This window comes from Poecilia reticulata, chromosome 2 (genome assembly GCF_904066995.2).
Source record: "Poecilia reticulata chromosome 2, P_reticulata-male-v2, whole genome shotgun sequence".
In the NCBI taxonomy this organism is placed as follows: Eukaryota; Metazoa; Chordata; class Actinopteri; order Cyprinodontiformes; family Poeciliidae; genus Poecilia; species Poecilia reticulata.
Window position 1 is genome coordinate 17243470 of NC_088831.1, and position 21078 is coordinate 17264547.

The window sequence follows — 21078 nt, forward strand, 5'->3', positions numbered from 1 at the left end:
AGCAGCAGCCCAGGCAAAATGACAGCGCTAAGACCCGCCTCCTGGCTCTGATTGGCTGTTTCTAGTTAGCATTGGGAGAAGAGTAGTTAAATTTTTTTTGACACATTATTTGTCATTATTTGTAAGACAAAAAACTTTAATTGTTTTTGTTTGTTTTATAAAAGTTATTTACTGCAGTTTTAATGGAAACAATCGTGAAATTGTGTGTTTCTTCTGTACATTTGGGGAACGTCGACAAAGTTTTGCGCTCGCATTTGTAACAGAAGCGCAGCTCCCGGTTCCGTTCGGCTTCCCTTCAGCCAGAGCGTCCTGACGCCCACCGCTCCTCCAGCCACGCGCTATGAAATGATTCCATCTCTTCTTCTCCTCACAAAACCCGGTAATCATCTTTCTTTGGCGCTCATCTCTCATTTTCCTTTTGTTGTCTCCCGCTGCTCCCGCTCGTCCTCCGTCTCTAATTTAGCCAGCGTCCCGCGGCGCTCGAGCGTCTCAAATTGCTTTTGTCCATTTGCGTACGAGGCCGTGGACGGTGTGTGTGTGTGTGTGTGCGTGTGTGTGTGTGTGTGTGTGTGTGTGTGTGTGTGTGTGTGTGTGTGTGTGTGTGTGTGTGTGTGCGTGTGTGCGTGTGTGTGTGTGCGTGTGTGTGTGTGTGTGCGCGCTTGGCGGCTCGCGTGAAAGCAGTCTGCAGCAGCAGGGTGGTGGGTTGAGATTGCTGTAATCATGAAGTGCTACCTGTTCATTAAACACGCAGTGGGAACCCTGCCTGCAGCGTTTAGGAACCAATTAAAGAGGCACAAAGCTATTAACATTAGCAACGTTAGCTTGGAGGAGCGTGTGTGCGCGCGCGCGTGTGTTTCTGCAGCGAGCTACAGGAAGACCAATGCGATTAAAATGTAGGTTTTCAACCAGGTGTGAAGAGATGGAGGTAAAATCTCAGTGTCTGGTTTCACACACTGCAGATACAAACGGGGATTCTGGTGGATGTTTTGCTCCCCTGGGCTAAAAAAAATCCTTCTGAGTATTTTGGGTCTGGTTTCTAGTGCAAATATCTTAGCAAACTTGAAATAAGATAAAATTATCTTATAGGTAACTTTTCAGCAAGATAGGAGCTTATTTTAGTAAATAGTTCTGAAGGAGTACTAGATTTATTGGCAGATTATTTCACTTACAACATGAGAAAAATGTCTTGCCATCGTGAAATAATCTGATGATGGAACTAATCCTTTTTCATCAATATTAAGGAATCAATACAAGCTTCTATATGTTGCTTAAAATGTACTTGTAAGTTAGTTTTCGTTTTATTTCAAGTGTGATAGTGTATTTGCAAAGCAAACTGGACCAAAAGTACTTTTGTGTTTTTGCAGAGCAGCGTCAGAAAAAAGTGTTTCTGTGTAAAACGGGCTGACGAGTCCATAAGTGCACAATCGAGTTAAAAATGAGGTGGGCAGGCGGGGATAATTCAGGAGGATGAGAAGGCGACGTACATTTCAAACTTTGCCGAGTCGTGAATGGCTGTGATTATAATACAATGACTTTAAAGATGGAGAGTTGATTGCTCAGGTAGGGAGGCAGGACTTCTCAGCTCGCGGCCGTAATTATCCACGCCTTTCTCTGCGACTTGCACAATAGAACGTGATTTGACGGAGATGAGTCGTCTTGACGGGACCTCATTGATTACATGCCAAACTCGTTGAAGGAACGAGCCGATTGTGTCTCTGTTTCACTGAGATCAGTGCAGGAATGAATGGACCTGCGAAGCAGAAACTACTGACTGATTTATCAGCTCCTTCTGAGTTAAGTTGTTGAAACCTAGAGGGATTTCTGCTGTTTTGTTCTATGTGCATCTCAAGGGGCACAAGGACAGATGAATATATTCTGGTAAGAATTGATTTATTTTATCGTATTTGTTGTGGTTTTCTGAGTTGTATCCACATCTCTGGAAGTGGTTCTATTATCAGGATGAGCAAATTAAAGCTATAAATGGGTGGAGGGGTAAACCGTGTGACCCACATACTGAGGCCTTGGTTCTGAAAGCAGCCGTCGCAGGTTCGAGTCCCGGTTGACCTTTGCCACCTGCTTTCCCTCTGACCGTCTTCCTGTCTGACCACTGTCATATAGAGGCCACTAGAGCAAAAAAAAAAAAACTTCGAAACAAGCAATGAGTATCAGTCAGTATCGCTGATTAATCTTTTTTTATTTGTTTTAAATATCCAAAATGCTCCCAAACTGTTGACATAACTTTTCTTTTTTTATCCATCATCTCCTCCGTGAGATTCAAGAACCCGTTTGATAAAGACGTATGTATGGATTAAAAGGTCCGTCTTCCTACACTGAACCTTTTCAAGTCAGCTCTTTCTCCGGACAACATCGTTCATGTGGGTCAGACGGTCAACAGAACCAAGACACCAGGTGATTCCAGGAACTTTGGAGATCCATTCACATCCATTTTCATATCTGCTTCTATTTAAATTAGTTTTGTGTATTTCTTATTTTGTTTGTTGAAGCACTTTGTCATTTTTATCTTAAAAGGTGCTACGGATCACATCCAGATTACCCTCAAGTAAAATCTCTGGTCTGGGAAATTAAGAAGATCACATACAATCAACCATGAAAAGCATGTGCAATACATTTCATGGCAATCTGTCCAACCTCGGCCACTTCTGATTGACGAAATGGAATCTGTTGTGCTCCGGTTGCAGCGAAGGCAGCCGGTTTGGTCAGAGCGCTTGTTGGCATGATGCCGCTTTATTGTGAAGCAAAAAGAAAAATAAATGTATTTTCGTAAAGTTCACGCAAGCTAATTTCCTTCATCTTAACTTTTCCATCAAAGGTCTGACTCTGCGTCATCTCCAGGGCGCCATATTTAATAACCAACAATGAAGCAGATAATGTCTGAGGTATAATTGTTCGCCAGGAGAGGTAGAACCATGCAGCGCCATTGTCTGTCTGCCTTTTGTAGTTAGTTAAAAGGTGGATAAATAAGATGCAATTTAGAGACTTTTAAGATGGGATTTTTTTTTCCCCCCGTTGCCTTAATCACTGTGAAATTACCTCTGGGTGAGGGCTGTCATTAAAACAGAAGAGGCACTCGCTTCTTGGATGCTAGAGGCGAGCGTGAAGCGCTAATAGCAAAGTGCCTCAATGGCGTTGAGGGTTTTAACGGTCTGTGTGTCACCCCGCTGCGCCCGCCCGCCCGCTCACACAGGATGTCTTATGATGGCCTATCTGCAGCTGTTTACTGTGATAATTACACAAAGACGTAAAGGCGGGTTACGCAGACTTTAAATGTATTGTTCTGATAGACTTACAGCACACACACAAAATCATGACCCACTTAGACAAGTTTCTTCTCTGACACTTTTGGGTTGCTGCCAAGTTAGGTATTATTCCCACCGCCGTCTTCTTCTCCTCGTCTTCCTCCCGACGCTGAAGGCGATGCCGTGCAGGCAGCCACGAGTGCTGCGGCTCCCCGTCTCGGGGGCCCGTGTTCGGCCCCGGGTGTGCGTCCCTCAGGGCGTCTCGTGGCCCGGGGCTAGAGGACCCTGAAGTGACGTGGCCAACAACCTCCAGATGTTAGCATGCATTAAGGCCTGACAGCTCGTCATGTCGCCGCCTACACTACCACACACTTCCATCACCTCCCATCTGCTGGCCGACACTTCCTGAGGGAGAGGAGGAGGACGAGGAGGCAGGGAGAGAGAGAGACAGAGAGAGAGAGAGAGAGAGAAACGGCCGTCAAGCCATCACAAACACTGACTGATAGGTCACCATGCCCAGGGTTTACCATACGTCTGCTCACATCAACATGTTTATGTCTTCATTTGATTTTAGAGACAAGGAGATGCATCTGATTGGTCCCTCATTGCTCCTCCAACAGGACCAAACAGGACCAGGGACCCCGACTTGAAGCCAACGGCCAGGAAGTGGGCAGCAGCCAAGTAAATTTACTGAGTACTGTACTTAAAGATGCAGGATGTAACTTCAGTATAAAAAAGTTCTTTACATATTTGTTAAAACTGTCACCATGTCATGACAACATGGTATGAAACAGATAAAATGTTCATCTGATTTGATGCCGGTTTGTGCTTTAGGCTAAATGAACCAATCACAGCTCCACATCCAGAGTCACACAACCTCCCATTGGTGTTTCTCATCAAGTGGCACTTTATATCACTTTGTACTGTTTGGATTATAAGGCTCAGATAAATCACATCACAGAGAAACTTTCAAGATATCCAGTAACATGATTCTCTTATTTATTTATTTTATTTTGAGATTCAGTTTTTTGAAAGTTATTTTATTTTTTCTAGCAGAGCGACCTTTCTATTGGCAAAAATACGTCTGTCATCTGAAACTGATGGAATGTCCTTGACACGTCATGGTTTTATAAATATTGGCAGATTTAAACCAATGTTTGGTGATGTGTGCTTCACAGAGCCGACCTGTTGCATCATGGGATTCTGTTGTTTTTTCTGGAGCTCAGTTGAAAATTAATAACAGAGGAAAACATTAGAAAGACATAATTACTACTCATATTTTTCTTTGCTTTCCTTTCAATAGTTATCGCTCATGTAATTTATTACATGTAGCAAAATGTCTTCATCTACACACATTCATAAAATATGTAACTGACATTTTTATCGAGACGTTTTGATGACAGAAATAATAAATACAATATGTACAAAGCTATTCCACTTACTGTATATCCCCTAAAAGCTGTTTGTATTCTATCATATTACATAAAACATCATTTAAATTCAGATTTAGATTTGAATTTTGTTGTTTGTTTCTGGTAGAAAATGGCACAGGCACATCTGCAAATATAAAACTGCATGCAGGAGGCGTCATTTGTGAGAAAAACTGTTCTTGTTTACATTTCATCCCAATTTAAACAGTTAATTACTGAAAATAATTTACATCCTTCTCAATAATCGGTGTGAAAGCCTTCCTTGACATTACAGCGATCAAATACTGGAAAGCTCATTGCATGTCACCACTGCTGTTACCAACCTATTCATCTTTTGCAAAGAACTCCAAGTCTTTGAGGTCAGAAGGTCTCTGTGCAAAAAAAAAAAAACATTCTATATCATATTTCAATAAGATCAATCCTGCTGGGGCAATTAAAAATATTTGTAAATCATTATTTAAGTTTTTCACTTTTGATTTAAGCTACGACTGAAGGACGCAAAGTTTGCATGTTCTACCATGAGTATGTCTATATATCCTCTAACATTCCCAAAATATACATGTCGTCGTTGAAAGGTCGATACTATTTAAAATCTCAGACTTTGTTTTTTTTTTTTTTTTTTAAGTGATTGAATAAGAGTGGATGACAGCAGACCGTCTGTGAGGAGTTTGACTGAGACTATATGGCGATGTTTGGCTCCCCCTCCTGGTGAGACAGGGTTACATCAAGCAGAGTTATTCTCACACTTAGTGGAGAAGATCCCAGTCTGGACTGCCTAGCGCACAAATCAATCATAAAACACAGCAGAACCAACACAAACCACACATACCACTGCTCTGAAACGTCTGAGGACATTAAATACAATCCTAATATATGAACATATAAACTACAGTGTCTGTAAAAAAAAATACAGTTATAGTTCATAGTTTAGTTTTTTACTCTGTTGTCTTTACTTCCTTTACTATCTATCCGTTTACATGTAATACTCTTAAGTAAAAGTGGCACTCAGTCTACACTGCTGTTAAAGTTACATTATGTAACCTTTATATAATAAAATGTTTTTACATATTAAAACTGTAACCATCTTGTGACAGTTTAGTATGAGACAGATAATCTGTGAAAAGATGGATCCCCTCCAGCTCCCTGTGCTGTTATTGCTGTGTGAAGAAATCAACCATGCCAAAAAACAAACAAACAAAAAAAACCAATCAGATGCAGGGGGAGGGTCTTAGTGCTGTTAATCATCCTTGTGTCTGTGCTGGTCAATGTGGAGAAACTACTTACAGTTACAGGAAAACTGCTTCTCTGCTGTCACCGGTGGCTAACTAGCTTAAGCATCCATACAAATTCTGCTATCAGGAAGAAGCTGTAGTGTAGCAGGAGCAGTTGGAGGTGGCAAAGAGCAGCCGGATGCGAGGGTGATTGACAGCACCAAGACCAGTCTCTTTATTTCATTTTCAATTTTTTTCTCCTTTCGAACAAACTTAGTAACCCCAATTTATCTTCATAAATTATCAGTTAAAAAACACTTTAGTTTGATTATTTATAGTTGATGGTGATATGCATTGGACGCTTTTAAGGCAAAATATTTCAGCTTTAAATAACGTCTTTCTACAATGAGAACGAATGGAAGTTTTACGGAGAGGTGAAAGGAAACAAAGATGACTTCAGGAAAAAAAAGAACTTTATTCTCATCAGTCTGGAATAAATACTTTTGTTATATTTGATTATTTTTATCAGATAGAAAACACAGTAGCTTTAAAATAAAAACAAGATCTAGTTAATCCATTATATTTATTTATCATTTAAACACACTTCAATAAATAGCTTTGCTTCTTTTTTTCTTCTTCTTCTGTAATTATACAAAAAACGAACTGTGAGAACAGCGGAGGGAACAACACTGGATTAAAGGTCAGCAGAGTAGACACGGGTCGACACAAACACCTGCAGAGGCCACGGCGACACACAGACTAAAAACCGTTACACATTTCCAAATGTTCACACACGTTAGTCCACAGCACGATGGCAGCTACACACCACGGTCCAGTGAGTCTATTAGAGCACGAGTCTGCACAGAGATGTGTCGTCGTACAGCACGCTGAAGAGCACAATCAGAGCAACACGCGGCTAACAGAGAGGCTGCGGCACCCCGATCTGATCCTCACAACACGGAGGCGTCTAATGGTTTACTCAGCCTGATGTGCTTCCCGTCTGTCTGTGTGTGTGTGTGTGTGTGTGTGCGTGTGTGTGTGTGCGTGTGTGTGGTGAGAGAAAAGATTAGCATTTTCCAGCACAATAACAACAAGGTCAATAGCCATCAACATGATCAACATCATCGATATTAGTCTAATTTTTGTGAGGTAACTTAGCTGACATGCAAAGAAGCCCAATAAAAAGAGACAAGTTCATATCTAATCTAACATTGTTGGCAGAGACCAAGTACAGTTCTAATTAATAAATGCATTTTTGTCTGTAAATGTATGTCTTCGGTTTAACAACAGACTGGACATGACTGTAGATGACAAATCTACAGGTTCTTAACTGCATATTAATATGTTACTGCCGTTCACGTGCCTGATCACGAACGTTGGATTTATAATTTAAATTTTGGAGTTGAGCCAGATGTGGGGTTCCTCTGGGTTCTTGGGCTACTTTGTGTTCAATTTCTAAGGTTAGATTATGCAATGTTACAGCATCTCTGTCTGTGCTGATGACATGCAGCTTCATATTTTTTGTGTTATTGCAGAATCGTCATTTACAGTGACTCCGTATTTGGCTTCATGACATTAAAGAGTTAGAAATTTTTCTAGTTTCATACAGAAATGCATTTAAGTCAACAACTTTGGAGTTAATAGAGAAAGATTTGAAAGGCTAAGGATTATCTAATCTGATCCTTCATTCTGGAATAAACTTAATAAAAAACAAAGACTATGATGCTTATTGTTTACGCATCATTCATTTATTAATTTATTGAAGGTTTCTATTCCTTAATTTTGTAAATGTATTTCTTTTTAATGTATCTAATTGCTTCCGTCTTTTGTGCTGATTGGTGTATAAGTAGTGCTTTAGAGAACACAGATATCTCCCATTTTACCAGTAGAGAGGAAAGTGAGCGCTGCACATCATCAATGCAAACACAACAATCCCCCGACAGGAAGCTCACCAGGGTGAAAAAAGCCCGACTGATCTCACGGTTTCACGTCAATCTGCTGCTTTCGTACGGATGGGCAGCGAGGCGCCTCAGGGATCGGGGTGCGTCAGTCAGTTACAGGTGAAGCACAGAAATATATTCACTCACTGAGGCAGAAAAGCACTGCACTCAGCTGCAGACCAGGGTTTTATTTTTTTTTTCCCCCATCAAAAATACTGCAAAGAGAACATGTGACTGGTAGTCCACTGTGTGTGAGAAAGCAAAGACTTTATGAGTGAATTTATGGTCAAAGTAGCTACAGATGTCTTCGGTCTGCCTTTCATACAGCAGCCACATGAAAAGTTAAGCTAACCAATGTTTGAAAATCATCAAACTACAGATTCACCAGGTACTTCGTTGGCAACCAGAATTAGCTGATTTGAAAGTGTATTCACTCTGAACGATGGCTGGTCATTCTGAACTGATACAACAGAGCAGGACATTGACTGGTCGTTTGGAAAAGGAGCTCTCTGCCACTGGAGCAACTCAGTCTTGGCACGATGAAAAGAAAAACGCCAGGCGACATCACACCCCGGAACATGTCTGCTGGTAGCTAAGCTAGCAACGGATATTGTGTTGCACTATGGCAGATCCAAGCGTCCACTCCTGGTGAAATGTAACAATTCTGGCAGCTACGGATAAGAGTTGCAGAAATGTACCAGTTTTTACCAAAAGCGGTTAATTCGATGATGGAGATGGGAGATATTTCACATTAGGTTCACATTAGGCACAGCCTGTTAGCTGCACAGCTACCCGTCACCAACGTATATCCTTCAGTTGCTCCAAAACCCATGAAATACGACAAATACATATAGAAATCATTTGGTTATTCTAGTAATTTTGTTTTATGTTTTTTTATTTCTGATACAAGTTCTGATGTGCTGCGGAACCAGGGGTGAAAGAGTCGGATCAGAACATAAATTGCTGGTAAAGTGAGCACAAGCAAGCTGGGATTGCTGGGACCTCATTCTGATAAAACTAATTTAAAAGGTTGTTTTTTTCCGCTTATTTCAACAACCTCTTCCCAAAAACACACCAAGCCTTTGCATTTCCTCTCAGTATCGTTGTTCTATCTCTCTTTCCATCACAGTCTCTCCGACTGCCAGCTACACACTGCAGGTCTGACTGGTAGCTACCAAGTCCACAGTATGAACTTCAGCATGACTTCTTTGGGCGTCCATATTGGTGAACTGACACTGAGCTTCCTTCAGCAGATAACAGGCTTGGTTTGGAACGTTCATGTTCTCAAGAGAATACAGACTATTAGCTGTTTGTAATGCTAATAGCAAAATTCAACTGTAGAATCTGTTTAAGGTAAAATAAATAAAAATAACTATTCTCTCACATCAGGTAAAATTAGTATGAGTAGGTTGAAACTTAATGAAAAACAGACCAGAAATCATTGATCTCAATGCTTTTGGATTCCGTTCATTTCAGTGGCTCTGCTGCTCGGTTCCTGTCTCTACTGAAACACTGAGCTCTCTCTCTCTCTCTCGTCACACTTCATTTTGCTTCTCCTCTCTCTAAACTGAAAAATGACTGAAAATGAGCTCTACTTTAACTGGGAATTTTCCAATTACTGTCCCCCCGGCAGTCGCACATCTTCCCTCGCCGCCCGCCCGAGGCGAAGGTGAACCGCCATCGTTTTCTCGGTCTCCACCAGCGGGTGCTTCCAGCACAACATGGAAGGTTAACACTGCAGACGAACAGCTCTGCGTGAGCTCCAGAAGCCTCCCGTCCTCCTGGAAAGCCGCCTCGCCTCACCGCTCTGGGTTCAGTGGAGGTCTCCCAAACACTTGTCCGCTTCGCTGGGTCAGAGAGCAAATAAACCCGGCAGCGGCTGCCAGCCGGAAATCACGGCGGATGCTAGCGCAGCTGCACGAGCGCACGACCCCAGGCCTCCAGTGAGTCAGGATGGTATTAATAGACCAGAACCAGCAGGTGCTGTCACTGTGTCTACCGCTCACAGCCAATTATGAAGCCCTGCAGGTCCACCTGCAGACCAACACAACCCAGCAGAAGTTAATCCGGAGCGAGTTCCATCGCCTTCTTCCTGCTGTCACCTCTGCTCTGCCTCCATTGTGGGCTTTCTGCTTTAACCCTCCTCACCGTCTTGGATATGAGACCGTCTTGGCACGAATTACAGGAGGTGATGTGTAAAAGCGCACGCGGGGTCCGTGCCGCCCCGCTGGACCGCGCACAGGGTAAAGAGCTCGCGGTGTCAAATGGATCCCGTCTCTTAAGACCACGGGAGGGTTAAAAAGCTTCCTCCACACACACACAGACACACACGTTACCAGGTCAGAGTCATGTGGTGGCTGTGAGTCAGCACATGAGCTCAGTCTCTGCTGCCTCAGCCTCAGGTGGTGAGGCGATGGAGAGAGCGCCGGTGTTTGTTTTAGCCCAGGGGTTAAAAACAATCGTCTGCTTTGAAATGTCACCGACTTCATGACCGACCGTTTGAAACGAACCCAACATCTTCCGCAGAAAATCTTTTCCGTTCCACCATTTTGAACTTGCACATAGTAATTTAATCATGTAATTTTTTACATGATTACGTTTCCCCTAAAGCTACTGTAGGCCTATTTAACTTTTGTGAAATGTTTATTTTTTTACCATATTCATTAAAACCGTCACCATGTCATGATATGAGACAGATAATCTGTGAAAAAAATGTAGCTCCTCCATGTCCTCCCAGTGCTACTATTGTGGTCTGCAAAAATGTACCACCTCTGGTCAGAAACAACCAATCAGAGCCAGGAGGAGGGGCTTAGAGTTGTCAATCATTCTCCTTTACGCTGCTCAGTGTGGTAATGGTAGAAAAACAACGTACTGTTACAGAAAAACTGTTTATCCGCCATCACCGGAGGCCATGCTAAGTAGCCTTAGCATTGGTGGTAGGCTCTGTTGTGATGAACCAGCTGTAGCTTAGCAAAGAGCAAGGGGAAGGGCCGGAGCACTAGAGTGATTGGCAGCGCTGAGACCCTCCTCCTGGCTCTGATTGGTTGTTTCTGGCTCTGTGGTTTTTTTCTGTTGTTAGTACTGGGAGAAGGCAGAGGAGAGTGATTTTTTTTCACACACTGTCTGTCTCAGATCATAGTGAGACATGGTCTCACGAGTGTCTTGTTGAAGCTAGTGATAGCTTCAACAAATAAGTAAAAAAACATTCCTTTCTAAAAGTTATATACTTTTAGAAAGGGATGTTTGTATGTTTGTAAAAAAGCCTAATGAAAACAATTCTTTGTGTACACTTAACATTTTCTGTTATACTTGTCTTTAAGAAAGTATAAAAAGTGCCCATCTGCACCACCTCCGTACACTGGAAGGTCAGGTTTGTACCGTTACTGAACTGAGGTTGGGGAACAACACATAATTTATTCCCGCTCCGCACTTCGGACACATCGTCCTCTTGCCGTTTCCTTTGCGACTCTCTAGTTTTGGCGTGTGACGATCATTTGGTCCACAGAGACGTGTTAGAGTGAGGTTCAGTTTGGTTCCGAGTCGCGTTTTGGTTAAAGCACAACAATATAAGAGTAGAAACGTTACTGCATTAAATAGATGCAGGCATCTCCACGTGTCGGCTCTGTTTGAGTCACGTCAGCTCACGGGTCCAGAAACACGGCAGGAGGTAACACACCAGCCACACACACACACACACACACACACATACACACCAGCACACATGGAGTTCTGCAGTTCTGGATAACCACGAAATGATTTCATGAAGAGGTGGACTGATCCACCAGCAGCCCAGATGATGCCTTCACAGCCTGTTGGTAAATTAAAATTATTCTCCAAACCTTGTTAGTGATTCCTGATATGTTACAGAATGCTTAGGAGAATATACATATATATATGGTACCTTGCAAATGTATGCATTTATGATCAGTACTCTGATACCCCACACTGAAAATGACTCTAAACACACCACCCACATGACAAAACATGGTTTTGTGTATTGGATGTTTTTGTTAGTGGGACGTCCAATCTGACTGAGCTTAATGCATTTTGCAAAAATAAATAGAGAATAATTTTAGTCTAGATGCCTAAAGCTGGTAGAGACACACCGCTGAAGACTTTAAGATGTAGCCATAGGTTCAACATTGAACTGAACACCAACACACACTTTGGATCTGAAACTCTGAATGTTTGCGCTTCCACTTCACTCTGTGTTGTTCTGTCTGGTGTAATCCCGACAGAACGCATCCGAGTGGCTGGAATGTGGCAAAGCAGGAACAGGAATACTTTTGCAAGGCACTGTCGACCTGAAAGCTTCGCCTTCATTTCAGTGAAATCCTAACAGAGCAGAGAGGGTTAGTTATGTGGCTAACGGTTAATGTTGATGTCGGTAACTGGGTTTTGTTCTCGGCGTTAAGCATCAACTGCAGGTCCAGCTACCAACAAAAGCAGAAACCGGAGAGTGAATGAGTTGGGCAGTGAAAGTCTTCAGTCCGTTCTCACACTGACAGCACAGTGAGGACACACAGGTAGATCTGGACAGCTGAGGCCGCTCTACATTCATCTGCAACACCCTGACCTGATCACCGCTGCACCTCTGTGAGTGCCCCCCACAGTAAGGCTTCAGTCTACCACACGGCTTAAAGGGATACTCCGCCACAGAGCATAAACCCCGCTCCGCCCCGGGTCCTTCGCGAGTTTCTTTTTGTTGGTGTGTTTAGATGCGGGCGTCAGACGCGTCCGTTGCCGTGCGTGCTGCTCCGGCGCCCCGACGCCGGGTGGGAGGAGTAGTGGAGCTCGGCGGTGGAGAAGCTGTTGGAGGAGTTGGAGGAGGAGGAGGTGAGTCCGCAGGCTTCGCAGGCCAGAGCCAGCTGCCGCAGGGCGTCCAGGGAGTCCATCTTAGCTCCACGCAGCAGGTCGCTCTGACCCTGAAACACAAGAGACGTGACTCAACTCTGGTTTGAGAAAAATGACTCAAAATCTTTGACTTTCTCACATTTTGTTGCATTGCAAATACAAACTTCAGTGTATTTAATGGAGGGAAGTGGAAGGTGACATGATTTTAAGTCAGACTGGAAGGAGAGCTACTGAAAACACAATTTTTTATTTATTTTTTTGTGTGATATATTTGTCATATTGTGTTTTTTTAACTGAATAATGTCAAATATAGTAAATTTAAATACTAAAGGTAGTTGCTAAAACATGTTTAGAAGGTAATTTTGCATTTACAGCCTGTGTGTCTCAGCTTATCTATTTCCTTTAATACTTTCCTCTCAGATTTTCATTATGGTTCACTTAATATTTTACTTAAATTGATTAAATGTAGTAATTTGACTCAGGTGGTTCGTTCAGATCTTACAGATCTTATTAAAAATGTTTTTGTTATAACCTCTTTAAGGGCATTAAAATAAACTCAATATTTTTAGGTGTAAAAATGTTAAACTAATTCAATTAAGTAATATGCAGTATTACTTTTTATGTAGTGTTTAACATATACATTTTTAAGTCTTGCCACAAATTCTGAATAACACTTATGTCTGGACCTTGACTAGGACATTCTGTCATGATTATGATGTGATCTGAACCATCACATTGAACGTCTGTCTGTACGGAGAAGCATCCAGACAGGATGATGGCCCATAAAGCGGGGCAATACGGACTAAGGTTTTTATGATATTTCATAGTACTATTGAAATAACATAAAAATTTATGATAAAAAAAACATGCATTATTTCTTTTTTAGGTAACTGCATGGCACAGAATTCATTGCGCCACAACAATAAATGCTGCTCTCGAAACAAGCTTCTTAAGGAAGCCACGTTCTGAAAGAAATGTGATTTATGTCACTAACTTTGTATTTAATCTCTAAAAATAAATCTCAAATTCACTGAGATTTAGCGACACTCTCGTGGATAAAAAAACGGTAGATGAGAAAGTAAAAACACTTTAGTCAGTTTTTTTTTTTCATTACTGGAATTTATCGTGACAACAACACATCAAATATCTTATTAAGACTAGAAATTATTCACCTTCAATGACAAAAGTTACGATAAACAATCCAGACCTCACAGTCCGGATGGTGCATTCAGGAAAACAGTTGGAGGAAAAAAGTTCAGTTTAGGTCTCGTCTGACCAGGCCATCGTCCTCCATGTGTTTAATGATTATGTCTTCAGAAACTACAATCACATGCGACTTTATTGATCTCGTGCTGCCTCACTATTTCTGCCACCACTAGGGGGCAGCACACCAGCCGTTTCTTCATCCAGTTTTTTCCTCTCTCTCTCTCTCTCTCTCTCTCTCTCTCTCTCTCTCTCTCTCTCTCTCTCTCTCTCTCTCTCTCTTTCTCTCTCTCTCTCTCTCTCTCTCTCTCTCTCTCTCTCTCTCTCTCTCTCTCTCTCGGCCTCCCTGACTGTGACCTGAATATCTGGATCTGAGCTGAATATTTGGATGGATTTCTCAGTTCCTAAAATGCACGTGGCGGAAGGAGCGCTGAGATTAGAGGAGGCTTACTGCAGGCGCTCAAAACCAGGATATATCGGTGTGCCTCCAACAGCAGTATTTTCAGCATCCGCGACATCTAAAGGGGAACTTCACAAATTTCATTTCACGCTTATCTGACAGAAATAACCACATGCAGCTCTACGCTGCCACGGGAAGCAAAAATAAGGAGCAACTGTCACTTATTCTCTCGGTTATTTTGATTTCCACCGGCTTCTGAATTTTCAGCCTCTCCATATTTTTGTACATTTGTCATTTGGTGTTTCAGCTGGCAGCAAAAAGGAACTACATATAGAGCATAGGAAAAGTGAATGCAATTTTTTTTCTGCTACAAAAACCACAAACTTTAAATTGGGGATTTTTATGACAGACCATCACAGTGGTCTGTCATACCAGGGCGTCCAAACGTTTTGTAAAATGGGACAAAATCATCAACTAAAGAGCACTCAGGGCCAAAACATTAAAGCTAAAATCAGACAAATAAATCAATCACATCACAACAACCTCAACAATAAATGTTCTAACTAAACACATCCATCCATTTTCTTGACACCCTTGTCCCTTAATGGGGTCTGGAGGGTTGCTGGTGCCTCTCCAGCTAACGTTCCGGGCGAGAGGCGGGTTCACCCTGGACAGGTCGCCAGTCTGTCGCAGGGCAACACAGAGACACACAGGAAAAACAACCATGCACACACACTCACACCTAGGGGCAATTTAGACAGACCAATTAACCTGACAGTCATGTTTTTGGACTGTGGGAGGAAACTGGAGTACCCAGAGAAAACCCACGCATGCACAGGGAGAACATGCAAACTCCATGCAGAAAGGCCTGGGGCTGGGAATTGAACCCAGAACCTTCCTGCTGCAAGGCAACAGCTCTACCAACTGCGCCACTGTGCAGCCCCCTAACTAAACACATAATACAGCCAATTTTTTCACAGTAATTGCAACATGCGTAGATTTATTAAGCTGATTTAAGTTATGCTCACTGGAATTGCACAGGTCAACGTCACTCAATCAGCTACTTTACTGAAAACATTAAGATTAAAGAAGAAATGTTGAGGCAACAAGTTAAGGTGAACTAATCATGTTTTACAGTGTATGAGTAATGAAGCACACAGGAACTCATTGTGTGTTGATCATGTACTGAGCTGGTGCACCAAGCCCTCCACTCCTCCCAGTTTGAGTGCTGGTACCTTGAGCACGGTGATGTTCCAGGTGAAACTCTCCACCGCCTTGTTCAGCTTCCGTCCCTTCAGCCCCTCCTTCTCACAGAGCCGGGTCAGGTCCTCATGGAGGACCATTCCTGACAAACACAAACGGGAGGTGATGACAAAAATAGCGCCCACGTATAACGGCAGCACGTCTTGATGGGTGCGTTGTCATAGGAAACGGCTAATGCTTCTGACATTTGCATTGGAAAACAAAGGTGACAGCGAGTGGGTTTAAAAGCGCATGCGGTGACGCTCCTGAATAAGTAAGTGCACCCGCATAGCTTCATATGGACACGTCGCTAATACATTCATGACCCGCTCGTTTCTGTGGGTGCGGCTAACATGCAGAGCTTCATGTCTTCAGACTTTACCTTCCCTGTGCACCTGGTCGATCCTCTCCTGAACACCGTCTGCGTTCTCAATCAGCTGCTTCTGGGCGGAGATCATCTGAACAGGAGAGCAGAGAGCGAGGCTGAGCTCACACAACATTTAGTTTGGTGTCGATTCAGAGGTCCCGCTTCATCGATCAGCAAGAATGTGAAGTCTATTCTGTTTCCCTGACAAACATGTTATTACTTTTAACGTTTTTATCCTTTATGCTCATGCGTTACTTTCTCTTTCTTTCAAAGTCTCATAGTTGGTTAGGAGAGCCATCAATGGTGCTATGGAAATACATTTGTCTTGCCTCTTAACTCAGTTTTGTGGACGGGAATAAAAAGACTAAGTTCTGGCATGCACGCACGCACACGCACACACACACACACACGCACACACACACGCACACACACACGCACACACACAAAGGAGACACTAATCCAGTACATTCAGGAAGGGTGAAGAGTTGTTTTCTAAGAGTGCAGGTGACACCAGCGGTTGCTTCCTGACACTGACCTGCTGGCTTCACATCTATCACATCCACACACACACACACACACTGCTAACTGAGCAGCTACAGCAGGCCACTCAGGATGGGAAGCTCTGTGTGTACCGAGGTGTGTGTAGGTGTGAATAACTGACAACAGGTGGGAGAGATTCGGCTGCTGCAGGAGATGGAGGGAAAGAGGTGCAGCTGGCAGTCCCACTGTGTGTGTGTGTGTGTGTGCGTGTGGGTGGGTGTGAGTGAGAGGAAGTATGTGGGTGATTGTTACATGCATGACACTGCAGTGTCATTCTGAACATTTAATGCCTGAAGAAAATGCGTTTCCCACCCTGATCCCATTAAATCGACCAGTAACAAAAATGAAGATAAAATCAAGAAATCCAAAGAGTTGTAGCATGTGTATGCATGTGTGCGTGTGTGTGTGTGTGTGTGCGTGTGTGAAAGGCTGAAGTGTTTTTCTAAAAGGCATGATAAAAATGTGTTTCGTTCAGCTTTTGGTTCCAGCAAAGTTTCATTCGAAACAAATCCAGGGCTGTCATTAGCTAAAGTGACTGGTAGTCAGGCTGCTGGAGCTTGAGAAAACAAGCACATCATTAGGTGAATGGCGGACCCCAAAGTAAAGTCAAATTAGGGGCTTTAGTGGCTTAAATGGAATAAATTGCAGTCCGTGGAACTGATTACTTGTTTCCATTCCTCTTCCAGTCCATTTTAGGCAAACCTCGAAAACTATTCTAACAAAAGTGGGGAAAGGCCGATGTGATGTGATTTGATTTGATTTGAAAGTCTCTTTCACTCCTACAGAGATCAACAATTTTAAGAAGAATTAAAAGCCCCATAAAGGGCCAGTTTGAATTTTTTGCCATGGCGTTTTATGAGATTTTAGGCTAGGTTTACACGCTAGCTGGAAACAGCTAAGCTCTGTCTCCTATGAACAAAGTGCTGATGTATCACATGTTTACCTTATGAGTGGATCATTGACCAACTTATTTGATGATTTCAATGATGCCACTTAACAAAATGTAATGTCTGTTATTGGTTTTCACAACTGTTGACTATATGATGTGTTTATAATGTTTGTTTTTGATGTTTTCCCGTTTCGTCTCGAAGCTAGGTCCACGGAGATTAAAGGATTTCTCAAACATGAATGAAAGAATCAAAGTAACTCTCCAGGTATATTTTGATGAGAGAATAACATTATAACATGATGTAAAGCTCAAAAGGGTCGATTTTATATGATGCTGCCCCTTTAAGGTTTAGGTTTGAGGTCTTTCTGGGTAACAGACAGATTCCTCAAGGTGACTCAACCTTTAAAAAGCTGGACTTAGCCATGTATAGTGATAATCTGATGGAACAGCCTTCATCTGTGTGAAAAGTTCTGTCCATCAGAGGAGATAAAACAAATCTTTGCAAAGCGGCTTTCGATCTGCATTAGTGACGGCATTTCTACGTAAGAACCTTCATCCTTGCTGAGAAACTGGAATCATAACAGTTTAAAACAAACACAAGTTGGAATTGTCTCTTTTTTACTGTTATTACCCATCAAGAATGGTACAATGTTTTTCTTCACCGTGCTCCTAAAGGTCACTGTACCACACAACACAGAACACGTCTCTGGCTGTAAAACAGTGAACAGTCAAGGATGTTTAAATGGTCGGTTGTGGCGGGTTTGCTGTGTGACCTCAAAGTCGCCAATAATTCAATCAACAACTGCCAAAAATCTGTTTCCCTGTTTCTCATGTAAATGAATGACAGGGCTGGACATACGTCTACAGAGGCCATTTTAGTTCATTCAACTCAAATCCCTCACAGCCCTGACGAGAGCTTTGTGTCCTCAGACTGATCAGAAACACTGTCTTCAAATTCTCCTTGGCAGCTGACAGAATCAAACGCAGCATCTGGGTAGTTCTGGATGCGTTCTGACGTACTGACCGTGTCGTAGGCAGAGAGAAGCTTCCGAGTCGCCTCAGACAGGCTGACCTGAGGCTCCAGACAGGGGTAGCCCTCCCTCAGCACCATGGCGGCCCCCATGGCCCCCTCGGGGCTCTGGAGCCTCGTAGCCAGGCTCTGGATGCACTGCTTCAGTTTGGCCACAGTGGGGAGCCCACACTGGTCCTTGAAACCGGCGGTGGAGCACTGAGGAAGAAGAGTGGGGCAGAGCTGGATCAGGTGTGCTGCTCCTCCAACAGAACTATGCTGAGTGACGACATGAAAAAAGCTTGACACGCACACACACGCACACACACACACACACACGCACACACACTTCATACTACAAACATTCTGCTGCTTCACTTGCAAATCAAATCAGTATCACTTGACCTGTGAAATCAGACTTGACCAGTGGATTTATCAGAACAATTTGACATCAAGCTGGGACAGAAAATCAACACATTTTAGACTGCAAAAAAACTTTTAAAGTATTTTTGGTCTAATTTTTAAAACAAATGTCTTGAAATAAGACAAAAGCAACATAATAAGCACAGAAGTTATTGAAATAAATGATAAAGAAACAATATTCAGGGAACATAATGGTAATGGCATAATAATGCAAGAGCACATTCTCAAAGATCAATAAACTTTAAATTATAATGAGCATTTAATACTGGAACAGAAAGACGTTTTAAATATCCAAAATTAAAAAAAAGTAAGCAACAAATAAAATCAATCATTAAGTCTCTCTAAGTAAATTTGTCCTTCAAACAATGACTAGTTTATGCCAAAGCACCAAACTGAAGACGTTTTTCATAAGGTTTTGGTAGAAAAACAGAAAAAAGACAAAATTATAAATCATACAAATGGAGACTATTGTGCTAGCTTGAATTTATCATGTGATTAATTGATTTATTGCTGACTGCGACAGGCCTTCTTGCAACAATACATTTTTCCCATGTTACAAGTGAAAAAAATCTGACAGTGGAACTAATACTTTCTCATCAATACTGAGGAATTATTGACTTAAAATAAGATGCTATATCCTGCTGAAATGTTACTTATATTTTGGTTTTGTCTTACTTCAAATACTAGTATATTTGCATTAAAAACTAGAGCAAAGATGCTTGGGAACATTTTGCAGTGTACATGTGTTTAATTTGAAGTAGGTAAAGCAGAAGTGGAAAGCGAGTTCTCTGTTGCATTCTGGGTCAGCTCCTAATGAGCGAAGTGACTTCAGGCCTCAAACAGAAAAACGTTGCCACTGTGACTGAACGGTTTTGTCAACAGAAAAAGCTCCAACACGGCGGCTAATTATCACAGCCCACCTTCACTGAAGGGTGCGTGCGTGTGCGTGCGTGCATGTGTGTGTGTGTGTGGGGGGGGTGCGTGTATGTGTGTGTGTGTGTGTGCGTGTGCGCGTGTGTGTGCGTGTGTGTGCAACAGCAAGACAAGTATGATGGATGTTAAGTGACCCCCTCAGATGAGCACACAGCCTTAGCAGCTTTAAGCTTTAAGTGAGACAAAGCAAAAGGAAAGGACAATAAAGCAGAAGAGCAGTAACAAAAGCTGCTAGCGAAAGAGTGAACAGTTTTTCTGCTCAAGACCTGGTGTGTGGACATGTGTGAGCAGGAAGCCTCTGCAGTTGAAGATACTTGTATTTGTTTTTCTTTTCACATAAGAACCATTCTTTACCCTTTAGCCGTTGCTAATTTTGTTCGTTTCATCTTTGTTAGTCCTGTTACTGACAGACAAAATGTTAAAGGGGCAGCGTTATGTGTCTTCCAGGCACATGGTGTCATCTTATAGCACAATCAAAAAACTATGGTACCTTTCATTGTTACTAAAATGCTGTATAAATATGATATGACTTGAAAGAAATTTGATTGTGTAATTTAAAGTGTTGAAATTGGGCCCCTGTCCCTTTAAAAATTCCTCTTTCTGAAACTCCACCTTCAGGAAGTCATCACAACATGGCTCCTCTATTAACCCTTTAACAACATTTTTACCAGCATTTCACTAAAAAGTAGCTTGTATAATGAGCTGAGCAGATGCTCCACCAGGTGTTTGCTAGTTGCTGCTGGCTAGTCTGAAGGGGCTGAGTGGAGGACTTGTAGGGGAGAGCTGCTCTGTGAGGCAGAAGCTTAGAAACTGCAGCTCGAAGGAGGAGAATTATAAGGTTTTCATGCCTTTGTCTGAATTCACTTGTATGCGGTGCCAATGATTAGTGGAGAGCTGTTCTTTTTACATAACCATCTAATGTTTGCGTTGCCATTACATAAGGGAAGCATAAACTTTATGAAAAGTAGAAATAATTTATGACGGTTCACATGGCCAGATAAACAAGCGCCCTGCAGCCTAGCGGTGGCTTTCTGTGCCGTCTCTTTAAAGTAGCTCTGCAAAAGTGAGCCAGTACAGACTGTGTGAGCCAAAAGCCAAGTTGGCCTGTATGAAGATCTGGATCAGTCTCAGCTCTGGGATCCTCACCAGGATCTCAGAGATTCTGGCTTGTTTTCAGAATTAGCCTGACCTTCTAGATTTGCAATATTTTGGAGTCAAACAGTTGTTGGCTACCTGAGCTGGAAAGGGTTAAGGTCAGGCTCTGTGCTGGGCTGATAAGCAGGAAAATATTTCTTTATGGCCTTGGTTCTGTGAAGCGGTCTGTGATGCAGATGCTGGAGAGGACATGCAGTATTCATGGTTTTCCAGCACACATACAGG

The 21078-nt window shown here is 42.5% G+C and overlaps 1 protein-coding gene and 1 long non-coding RNA gene across 2 annotated transcripts in view; one reads left to right on the forward strand and one right to left on the reverse strand.

Annotated features, from left to right (window-relative positions):
- The first annotated feature begins 200 nt into the window (after positions 1-200).
- Positions 201-2654, forward strand: LOC145548359 (uncharacterized). The gene is made up of 3 exons (XR_014084478.1): positions 201-379; positions 2273-2409; positions 2530-2654. It is a non-coding gene; the product is annotated as an uncharacterized LOC145548359 (long non-coding RNA).
- A 3699-nt stretch (positions 2655-6353) lies between these two features.
- plcl1 (phospholipase C like 1) overlaps positions 6354-21078 on the reverse strand; it is a 164492-nt gene continuing 149767 nt past the window's right edge. Inside the window, exons 10-13 of the mRNA XM_081598901.1 lie at positions 18358-18561; positions 15920-15995; positions 15531-15640; positions 6354-12763 (exon numbers count right to left, since the gene is read on the reverse strand). Of these exons, the coding sequence (XP_081455027.1) occupies positions 12566-12763; positions 15531-15640; positions 15920-15995; positions 18358-18561 (588 nt within the window). The 3' untranslated portion in view covers positions 6354-12565. The remainder of the gene's footprint in view (positions 12764-15530; positions 15641-15919; positions 15996-18357; positions 18562-21078) is intronic.